Source organism: Miniopterus natalensis, chromosome 7, assembly GCF_054644295.1.
Source record: "Miniopterus natalensis isolate mMinNat1 chromosome 7, mMinNat1.hap1, whole genome shotgun sequence".
NCBI classification, from domain to species: Eukaryota; Metazoa; Chordata; class Mammalia; order Chiroptera; family Miniopteridae; genus Miniopterus; species Miniopterus natalensis.
The window spans coordinates 27598358-27621022 of record NC_142087.1 but is presented as its reverse complement, the minus strand read 5'-3'; the positions used below and the strand labels follow the sequence as shown (position 1 = coordinate 27621022).

Here is a 22665-nt window from a genome sequence, read left to right as displayed (position 1 = left end):
GCTAAGTTTGCAGAAGCTGGGCGAGGAGTGGTTAATCAGAAGGAAAAGAGATTTGGGATCAGAGGCCAAGTCTAGTGAAATCAAGTGACACCATGGTTTGGACCAAATATTTGGAACCAGAGGAGAGAATAGTCTCTCACAAATGCTCTGTATACTGACAGAGCAAAATAGAACGTGTTGGTATGTATTTTTTTGTGTGCATCTATTGCTTTAAGTTTACGTACAATTTTATTTTATTTTTTTAATTTAATTTTTTTTTTTATATCTTTATTGATTTCAGAGAGAGGAAAGGAGAGGGAGCGAGAGTTAGAAACACCAATGATGAGAGAGTCATTGGAGATAGAGCCCTCAACCCGGGCATGTGCCCTGACCGGGAATCGAACCTTGATCTTCTGGATCCTAGGTCAACGCTCAACCGCTAAGCCACGCCCACTTACAATTTTAAATATTGCCTTTTAAAATTATTTAATATTAGCATTTCCTTATGTTTTGTTCCTCTTATTTAAAAAAATATATATTTTTATTGATTTCAGAGAGAGGAATGGAGAGGAGAGATAGAAACATCAATGATGAGACCGAGTCACTGCATGCCCCCTTCTGGGGGTCGAGCCCACAACCCGGGCATATGCCCTGACCGGGAATCGAACTGCAATCTCCCGGATCCTAGGTCGATGCTTAGCTGCTGAGCCATGCCGACTGGGCTGTTCTTATTTTATTAACTACAAACATTTGTTGAGACTATATACCATAATTAGCCTACCATTTTTTGGATGGTTAAATAGTTTTTTCCTCTTCCCTCATCCGCCTTCCTCCCTCTTTCTCCAGTATAAATAATACTGCTGTAAACATCTTGGGAAGTAGCTTTTTTTATATTTCGCATTATTTTCTTAGAATAGATTCCCTTGGAATCAGGTTTCTGGGTGTTAGCATGTTTATGACTTGATCACGTTGCTTTCTAAATGTTGCTCCCATTGGGCCTGCCAGCAGCGAGGCAGGAGACTGCAATCTCCGCTCTGGTTTGACTAGCAGTAAACACGTTATTATAATTTGATAATTTGTGTTTGGTGTTTGAGAGAATGGGAGTGTCATGGGTAAAGCCAGAAGAGTTGGGAAGAGATCCTGGCTAATGACCGGGAGATGAGTTTTGCGTTTTGTATGTTGACTTTGAGAAAAAGGCACGATCCAAATGGAAATGTCTGGGAGGTTATAGGACATGGGGCCTGGGGCTTAATGAGAGGCTAGAAAGCCATGATATGGCTTATTACCATCAGAATCTCATTGAATCTTTCCACCATCAATGATGAAGGTAGTGTTACTACCCCAACCTACAGATGAGGAAACCGAGGCTCAGCGAGGCTGACTACTTGTCTACCAACTCCCAGCCAATAGGTGGCAGAGCTGGGATTCTTACGATTATAAAACCCATGTTGTGCTTCTGCTAGTTATCTGACTTAAAAGCATATTTACATACCAGAACATATATTTACCCACCGGAATGAATGTTAACAGTTTTTGCATGTCTCCCAAAAATAATTGCTTTGAGTTTTGCTGCTCTCTTCCTGTTCTCTTTTACTCTGTTCTTCTAGGGAGCTTGAGAGGCTATATTTGATGTGAATAAGTCAGAAGATAAAAAGACTCCTTCTATATTTTTTGTGTTCATTGGCTTCTTTGTGCCCTTGGCAGGCCTTAGCAGGTGTAGAGTATTTGCATGGACTTTAGTGCCACAAGGATATTTTACAGATAGAACAAAGCTGGGAGGTGTAATTTCAGGCTCTTCAGGCAGTCTTAGCATGGTCTCTCTCATTTGACCTTGTTTGAAGCCAAGGGATTATGCCATGATGTTCCTTTTGTTATTTTTTTAATCAATTAGTAACATTTTATATCTGTAGCCTCTGGAATGTGAAATGAACTTTGGACACATATGTGTTAACACCAACACACCTTCCCTGCTTCTAGGACTTGAGATTGTCTAGACTTCTGATGTGAGAGAGGTGAACTAGGGTAAGAGTCTGATTGAGGTCAGATGTGTTGGAGATAACTGAGAGAGGTTGGCTTCCACCTTTTATTCTGGGAAGAGATAATTGGTAGGTCCAGAGTATCTTGATGTAAACTTTTATAATTTGTATTTGTATTTTGTTTGTGCTTTATTTGCAATGAGCATAACAACTTTTACTAGATGTTTAGAGTATTGATCTTTCGTCTCTAAATAAAACTGTAGAGAATTATTTTTAAAAAAAGACGTTCAAAATAGCAAGTTGATTCGATTTAAATTTTAAAATTATTTTTAGAAGAAGGAATATAAGTTACTGTAGAGTAAAATTAAAAAAAAAAAGTATAAATGTATTAAGTATCCTTGTCTTTTAAAAATCAGTTTCATAGACATTTTTGTGTATATGTTTGTGTGTGTGTCTGCTTGGTAGGCCTGTGTCTTCAGCAATTAAGGCACAAGCCCAGGGTTTACTGTTTGGTAGGAGAGATGGACATGTAAACAACTACATGTACCATGAGGGTGTTAGTGCCTCAGCGAGGTGGATGAACCTGTAGAGGTGGCTGCAGGTACAGAGGAGGCAGAGAGAAAGGCCTCTTTTAATGGCAGATGTCCTGAGGGAGGTCAGGTCGAGGCAGGTTTGAATAATGAATTTGGGAGTGTCCCAGGTGGACAAGTTGGGGGTGAGGAGACTGCAAAGAGGACCTTGTGCAGAGGTGATGGTGTGGCCGCTGTGGACGCATGTGCTCAGTGGCCTTTATCCTGTGGTGTGGGTAGATGTTGGGGGATCTGGTAAAGAGTTTTTAAGTAGAGGACAGAGCCCAAACCCACGCCTTTCCTCAGTGAATGGTCCAGGAGTCCCTGTCTCCCTGGATTGCAGGCCCTGAGGATGCCCCCCGGGCTGCATGTGTTCATCTTTCTCCACGTGGAGAGCGCGTGCCTCAGATGGAGTTCACACTCGGGGGAGGCAGTGCAGAGAGATGGAGAGTGAGAAGGGCCAGTGGACCCGTGTGAGCCGAGGGCGTCAGCTCTCTGTGTGCCATCTTCACCCCAGAGCTTTTCAGTGGCAGGGGCCAGTAACACCCTGTTGATGCCTTAGCTGGCCTGAGTCGTATTTCTGGGTCTTGCAGCAGAAAGAGTACAGATTACTATGCCGGGAAGAGAATGGGAAATTCCAGATCAAAGATGGATGGGGGTGTGTGTGTAGATATGATTTATATATATATATATATATTTTAAAGAATATATCTTTATTTCAGAGAGAGGAAGGGAGAGGGGGAGAGAGAAACATCACTGATGGGAAAGTCATTGCTCGGCTGCCTCCTGCACACCCCCTACTGGGGATCGAGCCTGCAACCCAGGCATGTGCCCCTACTGGGAACTGAACCCCAATCTCCTGGATCACAGGTTGACGCTCAACCACTGAGCCACTCCAGCTGGGCTGATTTGTATGTTTTTTAAGACCGGGGGAATTTGAGTCTACTTATATTTTGGAAAAGGAGCTAATGAAGGAGCCAATGAGTAAGCAGTGGAGAGAAAGGGGACAGAAGCAGAGGAAGATGTAGCCTGAGGTAGACTCGGGGCACGGGGCAGGTCAGCCTGGACAGGAGGGGCACCTCCTCCACCACGGCCTCGTGGAGGAAGCAGGAGTGGGGGGCCGAGTGCTGGTGATGTGGAGGGAGTGCCCACACGATGGGCTTTTTTCCCCGTGAAGGTAGGAGGTAAAGGGACCCACGGAGCCAGTTTTGCCCCTGGGGTAGTGATAGGGACTGAGCATGTCTGGGTCCCTCCTCTGGGCCGTGAATCTCCTTAAAATAAAGGAGCTACTGTAACCTGTAAGATATTTCCTTGTTCTTTTGGGGAGTGATCTAATAAATGCATTTAATTAATGTATTAAATGACTGGCCAGAAGGGGGAAATATGTATATATGTATATAGGTATATATATGTGTGTGCCTCTCACTGTGGCAGCAGCTCCCCTGCTGGATGTGGCTCCAGTATTTAAGGGTAATTTTCATTTTGCTCCATTTTTGCCCTAAGTGCATCTCAACCCGTGTAAGATGTAACTTTATTGACTGTATTGGTTTCTGATATTCGTGTAGCACTTTACGCTTCTGCAGACTGGTTTCTCTTATTCTCATTTGATCAAATCGCTGCCAGTTCGTAAAGGATTTGCCGTCTAGCTCCCTCGGAGAGCGTTGTTTCCAAGTTCCAAATCCTCATTTTGAAAGGAGATGTTTCATAATCATTTTTATATCTTCTATATGGCTTTAGAAATTGAAACCACATCTGGAAGATAATGAATACTGTCAGTTGTAATCTTTAGCATTAAATATGCCCTTCGATTTAGCTATTACAATGGCGGTTTGGTTTAAAAAAATCCCTTTTGGAAGAGATAAGGACCCCACTGATATTGTCCTGTGTTTTATTTAAGGGATGGCACATATTCATTGAGCCTCAACCATGCTTGTTGGACACAAGCAATGTCACTAGTACCTTATGGGTACTGGACACATTTCAAGACACATAAGGTGCTAGTGACATTGCTTGTGTCCAACTGTGGGAGCCCTGAGAGTGCGCGGCTCAGATCTCCTGCTGCAGGGACATGGTTGACTGATGGCTCCAGCTGCTGCCCTTGGATTCACCACCACATTTTAGTCAAATCTGAGCTTCTCTTGGGCTACTCCCAGCTAGTCCCTGAGCATCTGGGCTACTCCCAGCGAGTCTCTAAGCATCTAGGGCTACTCCCAGCCAGTTCCTGAGCATCTGGGCTACTCCCAGCCAGTCCCTGAGCATCTGGGCTACTCCCAGCCAGTTCCTGAGCATCTAGGGCTACTCCCAGCCAGTTCCTGAGCATCTGGGCTACTCCCAGCCAGTCCCTGAGCATCTAGGGCTACTCCCAGCCAGTTCCTGAGCATCTGGGCTACTCCCAGCCAGTTCCTGAGCATCTAGGGCTACTCCCAGCCAGTTCCTGAGCATCTGGGCTACTCCCAGCCAGTCCCTGAGCATCTGGGCTACTCCCAGCCAGTTCCTGAGCATCTAGGGCTACTCCCAGCCAGTTCCTGAGCATCTAGGGCTACTCCCAGCCTGTCCCTGAGCATCTAGGGCTACTCCCAGCCAGTCCCTGAGCATCTGGGCTACTCCCAGCCAGTCCCTGAGCATCTGGGCTACTCCCAGCCAGTCCCTGAGCATCTGGGCTACTCCCAGCCAGTCCCTGAGCATCTGGGCTACTCCCAGCCAGTCCCTGAGCATCTGGGCTACTCCCAGCCAGTCCCTGAGCATCTAGGGCTACTCCCAGCCAGTCCCTGAGCATCTGGGCTACTCCCAGCCAGTCCCTGAGCATCTGGGCTACTCCCAGCCAGTTCCTGAGCATCTATGGCTACTCCCAGCCAGTTCCTGAGCATCTAGGGCTACTCCCAGCCAGTTCCTGAGCATCTAGGGCTACTCCCAGCCAGTCCCTGAGCATCTGGGCTACTCCCAGCCAGTCCCTGAGCATCTATGGCTACTCCCAGCCAGTCCCTGAGCATCTGGGCTACTCCCAGCCAGTTCCTGAGCATCTAGGGCTACTCCCAGCCAGTCCCTGAGCATCTAGGGCTACTCCCAGCCAGTCCCTGAGCATCTGGGCTACTCCCAGCCAGTCCCTGAGCATCTAGGGCTACTCCCAGCCAGTCCCTGAGCATCTGGGCTACTCCCAGCCAGTCCCTGAGCATCTGGGCTACTCCCAGCCAGTCCCTGAGCATCTGGGCTACTCCCAGCCAGTCCCTGAGCATCTAGGGCTACTCCCGGCCAGTCCCTGAGCATCTAGGGCTACTCAGCCAGTCACTGAGCAAGCAGGAGTAGTAACATGGCCCGTTCCTGTGAGACCCAGTTGCCTCTGAGGAGTGGCTCAGGCTTGAGGACTCCTGTTGGCCTGACCGAGACCTCAGAGACGTGTTGAAGTCTGAGGCTCCCCCCTCCCTCCCTCCTTCCTTCCTCCCCTCCCTCACAGGGGGTCGGAAACGCATGGTGGTCCGAAGCCCCTCCCTGCCTTCTCAGGCCTTGCCCTTCACCCTTCACAGACAGCTCCCCCAGCACTTCTCTTGCGTGCCTAGTGCCTAAATCTGTCTCTTTGGGTGTCTGCTTCTTGGAGAGCTCCGACTAAAGCACCCTCCCTTTCCCCAGAAGGCGTTGCCCATCCTGCCCTCTGAACTTCTCCCCGGAGACAGCACAAGCACATGACACCTCTGGCAGAAGCTCTCTTTGTCCCTCCGCCCTGGAGTGCTCTTTCCTCAGAGTTCTCTGGGCACTCTGTGCCTCTACTTTGGCATCTGCAGCCTTTGGCTTTGTTTTCTTATCTGTGTTCTGCCTCATCTCCCCCAGTAGACGGTCAGTACATGGAGAACATCCACAGCTTCTTGCTCATCTTGATTCCTCTTGGGGGCATACGCCCTTCTTTGTAACAAACAGTAATAATAAGTAGCATTTAGTCAGCACTTTCCGAGTGCAAAGCACTGTTAGAAATACTTTTACATGTATTAACTCACTTAACCCTCCCAAGTGGGATGGTAATAACATTACCCCCATTTTACAGATGAGACAGAAAGGTGAAGAACCTTGTCCGAGGTTATGCATGCAGCTGGTGACGGTCGGGGTTTGAATTCAGGCATCCGACCCCTTACTCATTCACAATTTTTTTTTTTTATCCAACACCAACTGTGAGCCAGGTATTGTAGACAGCACTGGGGACACCAGAGCTTGCAATCCAAATCTAGAATAAATATTAAAAAAAACCACGCAAATATGATTTCCAGAGAGATGGATCTATGTCTGTGGGTGAGTAGCAGCCTCCTGTGTGGATGATTTGAAAACTTCCTAAAGCCTTCCTGCCCCAAAGATTGTTGTCACCCGTCAGAAGTTTCTATCATTAAAGCAGCGATTTTCAGCTGGTGTGCCGTGGCACCCTGGTGTGCTGCAAGAATCTTTTTTTTTTTTTTTTATATATTTTTATTGATTTCAGGGAGAGGGAGAGGGAGAGAGAGAGAGAGAGAGAGACATCAATGATGAGAGAGTCATTGATCGGCTGCAGCCCGCAACCCGGGCATGTGCCCTGACCGGGAATCGAACCCCGATCTCCTGGATCCTAGGTTGATGCTCAACCGCTGAGCCACGCCTGGCTAGGCCTCAAGAATCTTTAAAACATGCAGTACCTGACTATTTAGTCAGGGGCACTCACCTCTTTTCCCTTAGATTGTCAAATAAAAAAATGACAATAGCCAACACAATAGCTGTCGAAAATTATACTTTTTTTTTTTTTTGGTCAGATTAACAAAAAATATACTTTTTGGTGTGCTGCAGAATTTTAGAAATATATGTGTGCCATGAGATGAAAAAGGCTGAAAATCACCGTATTAAAGTAATGATTAAGACTATGATGCCCAGCCAGCATGGCTCAGTGGTTGAGCGTCAACCCATGAACCAGGAGATCCAGGTCGGGGCACATGCCTGGGTTTTGGGCTCAATCCCCAGTACGGGGCATGCAGGAGGCAGCCGATCGATGACTCTCATCATTGACGTTTCTCTCTCTCTCTCTCACTCTCCCTTCCTCCCTCTGAAATCAATAAAAACATATTAAAAATTTTTTAAAAAGACTATGAATTAAGGTCTCTTGAAAGAGCCCCCTAACCTTCTCCCTTGTGTGCATGCACTCATCACCAGACTCACGCCTTGGATTACAGTCCTTGGCTGTAAGAAAGGACTGTTTCTCTGGACAACAGGGAGAAGAGTTGGAAAACCTTGACTATGGTGGGGAGAGAAGGGGCAGCAGGGCCAGAGAGCTGTTGGTAAGTGAGGACCTGCTTGGGTGAGGCTTAGGCATGGACCCCAGATATTCTTTCATAGAAACAAAATTGGGGAGACACTATGAAAAACTTTAAATTTACAAAAATCCAAAACTGAGTCACCACCCTCAAAAAAGAACCTGTTGTAACTAGTGGTGAAAATTGTGTCAGTGGCATCCTTGATAGCATTTCCAAGACTGCACGAAGAAAGGGGAACCGATGACATTTGTGGCTTCTTTACTTTTAAACTTTTTAAAGGGATTGACGTGTTTTATTTCCGACTGATCATATTTCTGGTGCAAACAGCGCTGACCTCTTTATTCCGTGATTTTATGTCTGATAAAATGAGGTTGTGTTTGGGTCAGATAGGCTTGAGGTAGGAGAGCTTATGCTGAACTCCTGGAGGGGAAGTAGAATATCATTTGGCCTTTCTGTGTGTTTGTGTCTCATATTGCAGATTTTTTTTTTTAAAGATAATGTTTCCATTTTTCTCTTCCTGTTCCTAAAATAAATACATATACAAACAGACACATTACCTTTAACTCAAAAAGTAATTAATGAACTGGAAAAATATTTGAAACTTATAGTTATATACCCAACACATTAGAAGTTTCTACATATTAACAAAAAAATTATAATAAATGTTCAAAATACATGTATACATATAAGTCACAAAGAAATGACAAGACCCAATGTTTTAAATGTCACTTTTCACTAATCTAAGATATGTAAATTTACAGGTTGAAACCGTATCTACCGCTGAGCCAAAACAGCTAGGGCTATTCTTTTCTTTTTTTACGGTAAATAGTCAGGCTTTGAAAAATACTTCTTTTATGGGATACTCTGGAAGCCCTTTTTTCCTCCCAAAATGAAAAATAGCTTTGTAGTTTTTTTTTCTGGTTATAAAATTTTACTTATTATTATAAACATTTGATTAGTAAGAATAAGTAAAAAAAAAAAAAAAAAAATTAAGTGTGAAAAGGCCCCTCCAATCCTGCAATCTCCTGATAGTCATTGTTAGAATTCTGGTGAGCATGCTTTCTGGGCTTGCTCTGGTTCATGCGCATTGTCTTCTCTTTCCCAAGCTCCCGCTCTTTCCATCTCGGATGCGTACACACATAAATACACTTTTACATGAATAGTCATTATACGTGGTCTAACACTGTATTTTTGACTTAGCATGCCTTGGATATTTTCCACGTCAGTAACTGAAGACTTACGTATGGTCGTACCCTGTTTCATTGGACTCATACAACAGATTATTCACTGCCATCCTTCAGATTGTGAGCGTCCTGGCTTCCCGAGCCTTAGCAGATTGTGGCCTGGGAGTGAGAAGAGTGGCTGCCAGGCAACCAGAGGAGCCTTTGGCTTCTTGTGTAAGGGATACAGCAGATGTGATAGTGTTTGTGGCTGCGGCCAAGGCAGGGCACAGTGTGATGATTTTCTGGAGGTAAAGACAGCCCTTCGGAGAAGGCTATGGCAGTGTCGAGGTAATTTCACAGCAAGGCCACCCTTTTAACTTGTTCAGGAGGAAGGTCATTCCACCCGTAAGCTGGCTCTGGTGTCCTAAATAAACCAACTTCTGGGTTCTCTTTTGCATTTTGTAACTATTTAGTTCTGTGACTTCTACCAGATCTCTCTTACGTACTTAAAAAAATTGTCATTTCCAGGTATGCTTCCCTGAACCTCCTTGATCACTTTCTGTTAATATTCGACTGAATTAGGTGGGTAATGTGGGAGCCTGACTGCCTAGGTTCGAGTCCTGGTAGCGGCCTAACTTCTCCGACCCTCCACTGACAGTATCTGCTCACTGGGCTGTTGGAGGTTGACTTGAGTTAATGTATACAAAGCTCTTTTGTAAACTGTTATTATAATTATTAATAATAATTTGACATAAGTAAGATGGCTCTCTCTACCCCCAACACCACTTTTTTCTTCCTTAGTTGTTGGAAATGGAGATTTAGAAGTCACTGTTTAGCTCCTGCTTTATCCATTTTATTTCTGTCTCTCTCTCCCTACTGAGTGGTTTTGATTGTAATATAGGCCAGCCCCAGTTCAGATCAAGAAAAGTAGAAGGAATTGTTCATTGACATAAGAAGGGTGATGAAACTTGCTTCCTACAAAAGGAACAGATATGTTAAAATGTATGTAAAGCATTTTGAGTCGAACATTCTGTTTCATTGGTGTTTATGTTTTATTATATTCATACTTGATATCTCTGTTAAAAACAAAGTTTTAGAATCCTGCATTTGAGACATGTGTCAAAATGTTTAAGATAAAAATAGATCTACTTTTAAAAACTCTAGCACTAGATCGTTGGAGTATATACAGCATTACTTTTACACATGACCTGTCAGTCCTAGATAGCAAAGTGTTAACATCTTTCTGATTTCTAAGAATTTTACTTTCTACATCTGGTTTACCTTACAGGTGTAAGGAGATGAAAATAATTCATCTTAGGAAATGAATTGGAGGCATATGACTTTTACAGCCTTTTCAATTATACTCGTATTTGTTTACTATTATTTCAGCATCCACAAGGATGTTTTTGGTTGCAGGTGAATGGAAAACCCAAATAAATGTAAATGATAAATAATTTTTTTCTCCTATAAAAAGTGATCCCAAGGCAGAGTGGCTCCAGAGTCAGCAAACTTAGCAGTTCAGTGATGTGGATGGCCCAGACGCTCTCTCTGCCTCCCTACTTTGCCTCCTTAGTGCCCTCCACATGGCAGTTCTGCCCCTCAGGTGGGAAAATGCCCTCAGCCACTGCAAGCATTGGGCCCAGATAGAACAATGTCAAGGAGGGGAAAAAGCAACGACTTTTCCTTTGTGTCCCCTTTAAGGACAATTTATCTTGTCCAGACATCATTAGAATTCTTCCCATTTTTTATTGACCGGTGTTGGGTCACAGGCTTGAGCCTAAACACTTCACTGGCAAGGAGCATGTTGCCACCATAATTGGCTCAGCAGCATCAGGTTGCATCCCTTGGAGCAAATGGCACAAACAGCCTTATTTGCTAAGGGAAACGTACAAAGGTGTGTTGACAGTGGGTAACTTCTCCAGTGGGAGTTGTGAGGGATGATTGGGCCCCTGTTAGCTCCACCCCAGCTAGACTTGTGGGCTCAGCGCCGCGTGGCCGGTGCAGCAGGGAGAAACACTGCTCAAGGCAACTCTAGGAACACGGGGAGGGCTTCACCACTTCCAAACAGGAACGGGACAGGTCATCTAGAAGCTGGAGGGAAGGCGTCGGCCAGTGGCCCAGATAGAAGTGGGTGGGTGTGGTGCTGAGCTCGCAGGCTAATTCTCTTTGGCTGGTTTTATGTCAGCAGGGAGAGAGCAGAGCCTGGGCCCCGACTCCACCAGCAAAGTTATTTTTCAAGCTGCCTTCCCCATGAATTTCTACTTCTCCTTCCCCTAACCGGAAGTAACTCACCGTTTCCCTCCCTAGACCCTCACTTAGTGCTGACCTTCTAGCTGGTCTGTAAGTACTGTGCCCCCATGGCTCTGATCTCCTTGACTCCCCTCTCCTGCAGGCATCGGCCCATGGGGGGGGGTCGCAAGCCCGCTCAGAGCTCTCTCGGCAGTGAGGAATAAAGGGATGGAAATACCGTTTTGCTTTTGTTTTGTTTTGTTTTGTTTTGTTTTATACAGGCATAAAACGATTTTTTACGTTTCTTTCATTTCTGAGAAGCTCTTTTGTGAATTCTCACAGTTGTGTGGATTATTGTCATAAGTCAAAACCTTTTCTTTTCAGACAACGTGGACGCAGGTGAACTTAAGCAGTTTTTTGAGACCAACTACTCTCAGATATATTTCATCTTCTATGAAAATTTTATAACGCTGGAAAACAGTTTGAAATTAAAAGGTAAGCTTTGCTATGGTTTTTTTCCCCCTCTCGACACATTACTTATTTATTACTCAAACAACTATGGCTTATGTATTTTTAAAAAATTTATCTTTATTGTTGAAAGTATTACCGATGCCCCTTGTTTTTCGCCTTGACCTCTTCTACCTGCCCCCCCCCTCCCCCCCCCCCCCCCCCCCCCGCCCCAGGCCTTCCCCACATTGCTGCCAGTGTCCGTGGGTTATGCATATATGCATAGAAGTTCTTCGGTTAATCTCTTCCCACTGGCTTACCAAACCCGCCTTCCCTCTGAGATCCCTCAGTCTGTTCCATGCTTCTAAGTCTCTGAATCTATTTTGTTCCTAAGATTCCACATATGAGTGAGATCATGTGACACTTGCCTCTCTTCCTGGCTTGCCAAACCTGTCATGTCTTAGGACCTTGCACCGTCTAGTCCCTCTGCCTGGAAAACATTCCCCCCAAATTTCTTACCCCCAAATGTTCATGTGGCTCGCTCCTAACCTCTTTGATAGCTTTACTGGGATGCGCTTTATCAGCAAGGTGCTCCCTGCCTTCACTGGTCAAAACTGCATACCACCGCTTTTGGCATTCCCCACCTGCCTTCCTTGTTGGCTTTCTCACTTACTCATTTATTGAACCCCTTTTCCTGCCAGAGTGTAAGCTTCCTCAGGGTGGTTGTGTTTTGTTCACTCCTTTATCCTCAGTACCTGGGATACCCCCTGACGTAGAGACATGCTTTCATATTTGTTCAGTGAATGAACGATAGCCACTTCATGGAGCTGTGGGCATTCAGTTAGATCAGGGATCCACAACTTAACAGCTGCTGCTGCTTTTTATAAATCAATATTTATTGGACACAGCCATACCCATTCAGTTATGTATTGTCTGTGGCTGCTTTTGCACTGTAACAGCAGAGTTGAGTGGTAGTAAGAGAGGCATGAAAAGCCTAAAATATTTATTATCTGGACCTTTACAGGAAGTTTGTTGATTCCTAAGTTAGATGATGTGTGCTAAGCACTTAGCACAGCGGTTGGTATATACGTTAGACAGTAAGTGGTAACTGCTGCTGTAGGTGTGAGGATTTCTATTATTGTTATTATCAAAAGGACCGTGTGCAATTGCTTAAAGAGATAGATGACTTTTTATAGTTATTACTGCTCAGTGCCTCTTCCCATCACAAAATTAGAAGTCTTTGTTTTCTCCTGTGCATTCTATCTTGACCTCATGAGTAACTAACTGAGACACGAGCGAATTACCTGTCAGGGGTCGATAACAACTTGGAAAACATGGAAGCTGTGTTTAACAGCTAGCAAGGAGCAGCTCTGCTGGGCCAGGGCCCAGGCCGGCTGGCTTGGTGGTCCATCTGCGTTCCCAGCATGGGCGCCGCATTACCGCCCAGTATTATTTGAACGAATAAATTATATGGAGGCATAAGTGTTTTAAGATACCTTTTAGAGTAAGTTTTTAATATCCTGAAATTTGCACTTTGTCATGATCACTCATATTTTAAATGTATTCCAGGGAATAACAAGTCACAGAGGGAGGAGCTGGACTCTGTCCTCTCGCTTTTCGAGGTAAGTGTTTGTTGATTCATTTGCTTTTAAGATTCTTGTTGAGAATGTGCAATTTTAGATCTTCAGTTTCACTTGAAGACAAAAAAAAATGATGGACGTGTGTTCCCTCCCTTCCTCCCTCCTCCCACTTTTACAGACAGTGCTTCGAAGAATGTTCTTGCGATTTTTTCTCTTTGCGAACATGTGGGAGAAACTTCTTTCTGTGTGGGCACCTAGACATGAAGTTATTGGATGGGAGCGTATGCACATTTTAAATACTGATATTGCCAAATTGCTCTTTAAAAAGGTCATATAAACTTATATGTAAACTTACATGTAAGTCTTATGTAAAATTGCTCACCAACATGGGAGATGATTTGTCTTTTGCATGCATGCAAACCGACATGTAGAAGCTCACTGTTTTTAATATATATTTTTCTGACTACTAGTGAGGTTGTAATCTTTGTATGTGTCTGTGTGTCCATGTGTGTCAATCATGTTTTCTCTTCAAAGTTGAAACGACGTTTGGGTCTGATATTTGATCTATTAAGCTTTTTTGTCCAAATGTATTCGACATGTGGCTAGATTATTGATACCCTGAATACTATACCAGAACCAAATTATAGGTTCTGCAAGTTAGTTGTTGATGATCTAGAAGTCGAGTCGTTCAGGGTTTGAAGAGACCTGTGCTTAGGTTAGTGGAGAGAGCAACTTGGTGACTGTAAAGGAAGGTCCCAGTGTGTGTCTGCTGCAGGGCAGGCTGGAGAGGGAGGCCACTGGAGGAAAGCTTTCCACAGGCTCTCTGGGTTTGTAGAATAAAAGAGATACGGCAGCCTCCAGCCCAGCACTTAGCTCATGGCTGTTGCTCAAAAACTGTGGTTCCCCTTTCTCTTCTTTGAGGGCTGTGCTCACTTCTCAAAGTAACAGACATCCATTCACCTCGTATTTGGTGGTTACGGTGTTTCCTGTGGTAACCCTTCTGTGAATGAAACCTGGGCAGAGTCGTAAGATGTGCAGGCCAGTTCCTCTGGGATGGCAGCTCCAACTTTATTTTAAAGTGGCTCCATTTATATTATTTCTTTTACAACTTAAAATATATATCTACTGACCACCATCTGTTTAATTAATTTGTTTTATTTATGTAATAGTTGACGCATTTACTAAAGTATTTACAACGTATGCACATTGGAAGCTCGATGGATGAAATCCGTACTTTTGAGCCCCTCCCCTTCCCCGTTGAAAGAGCTAGAAGCTACTAGTAGGTGCACCGTCTGATCCCATCTTTTCTCTCCCCTCAGGGCAACCACTCCCATGCATTTCGTTATTCATTCCCTTTCTTTTTCAAAAATGGCTTTACCACAAGAATTATATCCCTAAACAAAGCATTGTGTAGTTTTGTTTGATTTTGAGTGTGATAAAAACAGTCTCATGTGGTACATGGTCATCTTTGGCTTACCTTTTACACTCAACATTATTTCTAAGATTATCCATGTTTCTGCATTTAGCGCTAGTTCATTCATTCCATTCCCATGGCTGGGTTAAGTGAATATATATGATTTATTTAATTCCAACATCTTGTCTATAGATTTTTTTGGTTTTCTTGGGAGGTAGAATGTCTGCGAATAATGCAAGCTTGCTGGGTAGTTTCTCTTACTGCACTGGCTCCACTTCATTGGTTAAGTAGAAATAGTGACATGGCCATTCTGTTTCTGATTTAAAGAGAGTTTTATTAATGTTTTATCATTAAGAATAATGTTTTCTGTAAGTTTTTGGTAGGTACTTCCTAGTTTGGTAAGATTTATAAAACATCATAGGTGGTTTTTGAAGTTTTTGAATGTTTTTTTCCTGCATTGATTGAGATACCGTGTGCCATGATTCTTCATGACTATTAGTATGACCAACACAGTTAAGAATTTGGGGAAGGCTAATATTTTGTTTGCATTTTTAGATCTATGTTCACAACTGAGGCTGGCTTAACTTCCCCTTCCTCATACTGTTTTCGAATGATCCCGTTGTAAAGGTTATAGAACATGTTGTCAAGAGTTTCTTCTTTTTTGTTCTATAAAATAGTTTGTATAAGATTCGAATGGTCTGTTTCTGGACTGTTTTTAGTCTTTCCTGTAAAAGCCATGTGAAACTAGTGCTGCTTTTTTTAAAAATGGGAATATTTTAACTGCTCATTTAATTTCTTTAATAGTTTTAGGATTATTTTAGTAGTATTCTAGGTGTTTTTTTTTGTGTGTGTATTTATTTGGGTTTGTTAAATTATATATTTTTTTAAGAGCTTGAAGAATTCTAAGAATTTGTTCTTATCACCGAAGTTTTCAAATTTATTTTCATGGCCCTTCTTTTAGGGCTCATAATCTCCTCAGGTTTATCTGCTCTAGATTAATCTTCCTTGTCTTCAAATAGTTGTTGTTTATAGTAGACACAGTATTATTAGTAGAAGTAATAGTTGTAGTAAAGTATCTGTGTCACACTTTACAGGTATAATTTTACTATGTTGTCTAGTTGCCATTGTAACAGTTTTAAACTCTGCTCTCAGTTCAGTTGTTCCTTTAAGTGCCTTTTCTCTCTGGCTTCTCTTACAGCCTTTTTCTTAACCTTTGGTGCTCTGCAGTTTTACTTCAAAATGTCTAGTTGAAGATTTCTTATTTTGCTTGCTATGTATGTGCTTCCTGTATTTCTGAATTCAAATCTTTCATAATTTCTGTAAAATTCCCAGCTACTGTCTTCTGAAATATTGGCTCTTTTCTGGTCTTCCTGGCCATGCTGTCTAGGATTCTTACTTAAACTTCTTGCTCTGTCTCCTAAGCTTGCTTTGATCTTCTCTCCCCTCTGTCTCCTTGCCTTCAATCCCAGGACGTTTCTTCAGTTCTCCCATGTGCGCTGACTCTCTTCATTTGGGTCTAATCTGCTGCTTAACCATTCCCCCGAGTCTTAACTTTCGGTGGTTGTTGTTCATGTGTTAACTTCCTTTGGTTAGGTGTTCACATGTGGCTGGTTGCTTTTGACAGTCTCTAGAGCCTTGTTCACTTGTAGGCGTCTTTTCTTTTCTTAAGCCTTTAATGCGCAATATTTTATACTCTGTACCTGATCCTTCTAATATCTGAAGTTGTCTAAGTTTCTGCTGTCTCTCCCAGCGGCTCCTTCCCTTGCATGGTTTGCGATATGGTTTATATTCAGTCAAATATAGGTGTGATCTGTTTTAACACTCTTTTTCCCCCTGGAGGGTTTTTGTCTTTGCTTTTGGCAGAAGTCTGGGAGTGCTCTCATTGGGACTGCCGTTGCTCCATTTGAGGGCCCTGTTTCATTAATGGGGTCTCAGGTTCAGTTTCTCAAACTGGCCATGTGGTGGGAACTGGGGCCTGGAGGGCACAGGGCCCTGCAGACACTGCTGTGGAACTGCGTGAGCTCTCCGGCACCCTGCACCGGGCTTCTTGAGCTTGTTGCTTACAGGTCAGGTTTTGTTTCACTTTTCTTCTGCCACTTTTCTTCTTCCCTTCTACTTTCTCTCCTGCCATTTTTAAAGTTAGTTTCCTTCTGTCCTCCAAAGTCCAGAAATGTTTTGAGAATTGCACTTGCTGTCACCGATCTCAGGCCTGGTTGTCCTGCAACAGGACGGCCCATTGAGACCGTTGTCCTGCACCTTCGTCCCACAGAGGACGTGTTAGTACCTTCTCCTCACGCCCAGAAATTCTAGATTAGGGAGGGTGCTGTTACTGATACATCACCAACTGCAGAGGATTAGTTGCCTATATGATAGAGCAAACTTATATTATTCAAAGCGTCGTAAAACCCTCATTTTGCATAGTAAATGTGAGTGAACAGTGAACCTGCATTACTTCTGTTTATCCTCATGTTCTCTCTCTGTCTCTGGCTTTAGAAGGTAAGTTGTAATTTGAATTGTTAATTCGGAGAATTAAATAACTTCATTGCTACTTTCTATAAGTTAGTGCCCTACATAGAGATGGTTTATGAGGATTTGGAGGTAAATACTTATCAAGGTGTGAATAACTGGGAAAAGCTTTCTTAAGATCGGTTAAATCACAGAAGGGATACTGTATAAAGATACTGTAAAAATAAGAAATGGATTGGAAGAAAGCATACAGTTAAGAAGGCATTGCCAATGTAAGAAACATTCAAACCTGTAGAGAATTTTTGTGAGTTTATTTGAGCCAAACTGACGACAATTGTGAGGAAACAAAACCTCTGTGGATTGAGATTATGCTCCAGAGAATTGCCAGTTATGCACTTTATTTTATGCATTACAATAAAAATAGAAGACGTAAGTGGGTTACATGAAATCCACTGGTGTTAGATTAGGGAGGCGGGAGAAAGGAAAAGAGTGGGGGGAACCTGGGATTGGATAAAAAGGGAAATGACAGACATAACTTCTTTTACACAGGTGAATACAGGATAGTTAACAGTCAGTAAATGACAGGACAACAATAACAATGAGGGGATTTGTGGTCTCCCCTGGTGCCTGTGTTTTGAGGGGTGGTGGGGAGGATGGAAATTACTTTGACATTCCAAAGGTATATTATGGTAGATGCAAAAAGACAATAGACAGGCTCATTTAAGGCAGAGATCGACTTTTGTTAGGGATAAAATAATGCCTTAGGACATGACTACCTGCCATGAACTGCTTTTAGTTAAAAAGTTTTTATTTTAGACCATCTTATGTGGTTACTTTAGGCCTCTGAGTTTGTAAGGCTGCTGTACAGGCCTTTCCTGAGCTTGTCAGGTTTATTATGTGGCCCCTTTTTATCCATAGCATGAAAGAAGAGTATGTAAGGGTACCTGCTGTCTGCCTTTGCAAGTCAGGGGCAATCTGGAAAGGGAACGTTTGGGAAAGGAAACGGCAGTTTTTAGCTGTAGTAGATACTGGAGACATGACAGTGCTCTGATCAGACAAGTGATGTGCAGTCAAGGCTGCCAGACCAGCTCAAATTGCAGTTACAGGCACAGCAGGCCTTTCTGTTGCCTTTATCTCCAGTGGGAGCACTTGTACGCCGTGGAAGTTGACCTCCAGCCATCTTTGCTCCTGGCTTCAAATCTGTGTACCACTGAGAGTTTCTGCTGTAGCTGCTTCATGGAGATGTTTGTCACATTTTTAATTAAGGTTATGACTCTTTAATTTTACTTTTTTTGAAAACGTATTTCATCAGCCATTGCTCTGTGTTTCGAATGGGATTGTGGGACTCCGTGAAAGAAATTCACATTGTCATCTTGAGCAGAATGTAAATGTTTTACATGGGCCATCCTGTTTAATCCTTCCCTTAAGTAGATTCTGTGTTGCCAGTTTTTATCGATGGAAGTTGGGAGCTTTGTCGTATTAGGTGACTTGTCCAAGATTGTCCATCTATCAAATGGTGCATAGAGATACAACCTCGGGTCCGACTCTAGAACCTACTCCTTTACTCGATGCCATGATGCCTGTCTCTTAGGAGTCTTGATGTTCTCGTGCTTCTCAAGCTGTATTCCACAGGCTGCCTATCCCAGTACGCACCTATTCTTTATCATACACATTTATTGGGTACCTGCTCTGTGTTGGGCACACATCTAGGTGCTGGAGTGATGGCAGTGGGCAAGACAGAACCCCCTGCCCTCATGGAGCATATGTTAAATTTCATGGTAAACTGGAGTCTACTAGTAAGAATGGATTTATGTCAGAGTTCCAGTAATGACCTTCTGAGTCACAGAAAATTCTGAGTGTGACTGTTGGTGGTGGCCCTTGAGGTGGCTACCTGCATAGGGGAAGAGGAGAATTTGTGTGGAAATGTTAGGCATCTGGTGAATGGGCTTGAAGTTCAAATAATTCACTTGACTTTGAGAACTTCTTGGATTCTGCAGTTGAGAGGTTATTTTAGTGGTAGGGTAAGACACACAGACGTAGAAACGATTGGTTTGAAGGAAGACGTTTTTATTGTACTCACAGTTCCCTAGTAACAGGAGGCATGCTGTGCCCTAGTAGGGCTACACGGAGAAGCACCACGGTAAGATCAGTAGGCAGAGGGGAACTGAGGGCAGGAGCCTTTAGTGTGGTTTTTTGGGAAGGAATGGGCAAGATAAGGCAAGCAAGCTAGCAAGTGGGCTTAGAGTGGGACAGTTTGAATGATTTTGATGGGCTCTAGGTTGTAGGGACGATCCAAGTGTGCAGCACTTGGTCCCTGGGTGATTTGGGCAGGTGTGAGGGCCCATAAAAGGAGGTGGTTATGGGTATAGATTTGAGGTTGGTTGGTTGGTTGGAATATCCTGGCAGGTACTATCTCTAGAAATTAGCTAACAAAGGAGGTGCAGTCTCTCCTAGGTCAGCAAGGCCCCAGAATGTCAGAACATGAAGAATACAGAAAACGGAGTTATTACAGAAATGTTTCAAACTAACCTGGTTGACACCATCCCGGTTTGGAGTTCTTTATGTGTGGTTAAGCTAGCTTGTGGAAGGTGATAGCGAGGCGTTTCCTTACCCTCCACACCCCAATCAAAATACAATATACGTTCACTGATGGAGGAAGAGAGATTTAATTTTAAAACTTACACATGTTCTGGCCTCAGAATGCTGCTCATTCATCTGTTTTTCAAATACCACAGAGTCAGAAATCACAGACGTACAGGACATTTGATTTCTAGATTCCGAGTTTTTAAATTTATTCAAATTACCCCTTCAAATGAAATAAACCCTGTTTTTTTCCTTCCTAGGGACATGAACTTGTGGACTCCCCTTTGGGGTCCCTGTGTGGCTCTTGCTCACATTTTGTTGGTGGTGTCGCTCTGTGAAGTGCTCCGTCACACACATACTGCTTTGCTTAATGCCCCTTTACCTCTTTTTGCATAGTTTCACTTCTGCCTCTTGGTTTATGCAATTCTTTTTCCCGGGACTGCCCTTTGCTCTCCTCCTCAACTGGCCCATTCTTCCAGCTCTGCTCAGACCCATTAATTCCTCCTGGCAACCCCAGCTCGAGCTGCCCATCCTTCCCACGATGCGCTCCTGCTTGCTACCACCTGATTGCGGCTGGGTGCTCTTAGTCTGCCCTCGAGGTGGCTGTGTCTTAGCTTCTTCACGAGACTGTGCAATTCCTGAGGCCAGCAACCGTTACTTATACTCTTTCGTATCCCCCACACTGACTTGCACGTGTTAATATTTGAATTCTCAACTTATCTTCCATGCGGTTATTTGGTATTTTTATGTTAAAAACATTTTCACCTAAAACTCTGGATAATGGAGACAGGAAGAAAGGTAGCGGAAGTCCGGCTAGGTTTAGATCAGGCTTTGATTAAGGTGCTGTTGTCAGAGAAATGCGTGGTTGGTCTTTCTCCATTGCTAGTGGGAGTGGGGTTCTTGGGGTGCCGCTGGAATAAGCATTTCTGGAGGCCCCCGTGGGAGGATGAGGTGTGGTAAAAGCTTTATTTGCATGGAATTACATCCCTGCATCTCCCAAGTCCCATTTCCCGTAATCCAGTCCCGGAAGAGATGCAGCTGGGGATTCAGCAGAGCTAGAAGCAAAGCCAGTGTCCAGAGTTTCTGTTCCGTGGTGGAGCTGGGTCTGGCACAGCATCAGGCTAGTTGCAGTCCATTAGTCCCTTGCTTGTGGGGGCAAATGGAGCAGCGTGAGAGCCCTGCAAGCCAGGAGGGCGAACCAAGAAAGCAAGAGCTCGAACCAAGAAAGCAAGAGCTTGAACTGCTTTGTTTAGGAGTTTAAGTATCTCAAATCTTCCTGCGCTTGCAGTTGCCATGACCACTCTGGCCAGTGTCCTGTCCCCAGGTGTGACTGACAGGCAAGTCCCTTCCCTGTGTCACCCAGACCTCACTGGGCATTCGTCTATTCTTCCTTTGTCCAGTCCCTTTCTCCAGGATCTGCAGGGAACGGGCCTGGGAGTGTTACACAGCAGCTTCCTGGCAAAGCTGCACAAATCACATGCTCATAACGGTTGGCCTTGCTTATGCTCCTTTCCTGTTACTTACAACTAGTTAGTTACAATGGTATCAGTACTTAACCTTTCTTTACCTTGACTTCCATGTCCGTAACATGAGGGAATGGGACTAGATGAGCTCTGCGGTCTCTTCCAGCTCTACCAACTTAGGATACTTCAAATGTAGCTTTGTTCAAAGTCTTTAAAACAAGACGTTCATGGGGGATGTCACTTTTAGCATGAAATTTAGTTTTATGTTTTCATTTCGCTCTAAATATTAAATTGATTTGACTCTGATTAGCCTTTGCATATCTAAACATCTCAGTGGTTTCCTTCTCTGGAGCAGCTCTGCTCAATAGAACTTTCTGTGGTGCTGGGAATAGTCTGTCTCTCCTCTCTCCAGTTAGGTAACCACTAGCCGCATGGGCTGTTTCGGGCTTGAACTGGGGCCGGTGTGACTGAGTGACTTAAATTTAAATTTTAAGTAACTTAATTTAAATTTCTGTTGCTAGTGGCTACCGATTAAGCAGAGAAGCTCTATAGTCTTCCAACAGAGCCCTGTTATCTCATTTGAAAGCTGCCCCTTTGTTCAACACCGGTTAATCCTCAGCATGTTGCACATCTGTGTCCTTTGGGGCAGGGGACTCATGGTTGAGTGTTTTACACAAATGGTCTCCCTGGGCTTCTCAGGCTTTGTCACCTGAGTGCCCTTGGCCGAGGGAGAGTAAGCACTTACCTTCATAGGTGGGGAAACATGACTTTGAAAGTGGCCTTCTGTACACACAGAATTGGAAAGCCACATGCAATCTTATTTTACTTTTTTTATGTTTGTTTTAAGATGAAAATAATATTTTAAGTAATGGACAGTCAAATTACGTAGTACTTCATTCCCCACCTCACTTTCCACTTTCCCTCTTCCTCCCCCTTTCCCCACCAAGGTAAAACACTTTTGGTGTCATCGCAGGGGCAGGATGATGCCCGCTGTTTCTCCCTCACCCCGTCTCTGGTGGGGAGATTGGGCTGGAGAAGCATGGACGTGGGAAGCGACCTGCAGCAGGCGTGCTGCCCCGGGAGTGCAGAGACATGTGGGCTTCCTCAGGGGCAGACAGAGGAAGGGGCATAATACTGCACTCCTTAGTGTTCGTTTCCTTTACTGTTGAAGATGAGTTTGGTTGTCGGAAAATTACTGTAGGCCACCTGCTTATGGCCTTCCTTCCCTCCCTGCAGTGTGGAGTTGATGCTGGGTTGGAGGCAGGACTCCTGGGTGCAGTCTTGCTGGGCGCAGTTGTGTTTGGGAGTCCTAATCGACTGCGGTGAATCCAGGGCTGGCCTGGGGTCTCTGTCTTACTTTAATGGAATTCAGCACCAAGTTTCTCTTTCTTCATTGTTCCAAGCGAAGCCAGTGTGTTGATGGCTGGTTTAGCCTCTGATTGTTTTCCTCAATATGGGGAAAGGACTTTTAATACCTCTCCTGGATGTAACAACACACCTGGATCCAGTGCAGTGCCCTGAGTGTTGCAGAAGGTGCA

At 44.0% G+C, this 22665-nt stretch overlaps 1 protein-coding gene across 1 annotated transcript in view; it reads left to right on the top strand.

Moving 5' to 3' along the window:
• Nucleotides 1-22665, top strand: part of RALGAPA2 (Ral GTPase activating protein catalytic subunit alpha 2) — a 225136-nt gene that overhangs the window by 4385 nt on the left and 198086 nt on the right. Inside the window, exons 2-3 of the mRNA XM_087818894.1 lie at nucleotides 11559-11669; nucleotides 13191-13243. Of these exons, the coding sequence (XP_087675020.1) occupies nucleotides 11559-11669; nucleotides 13191-13243 (164 nt within the window). The remainder of the gene's footprint in view (nucleotides 1-11558; nucleotides 11670-13190; nucleotides 13244-22665) is intronic.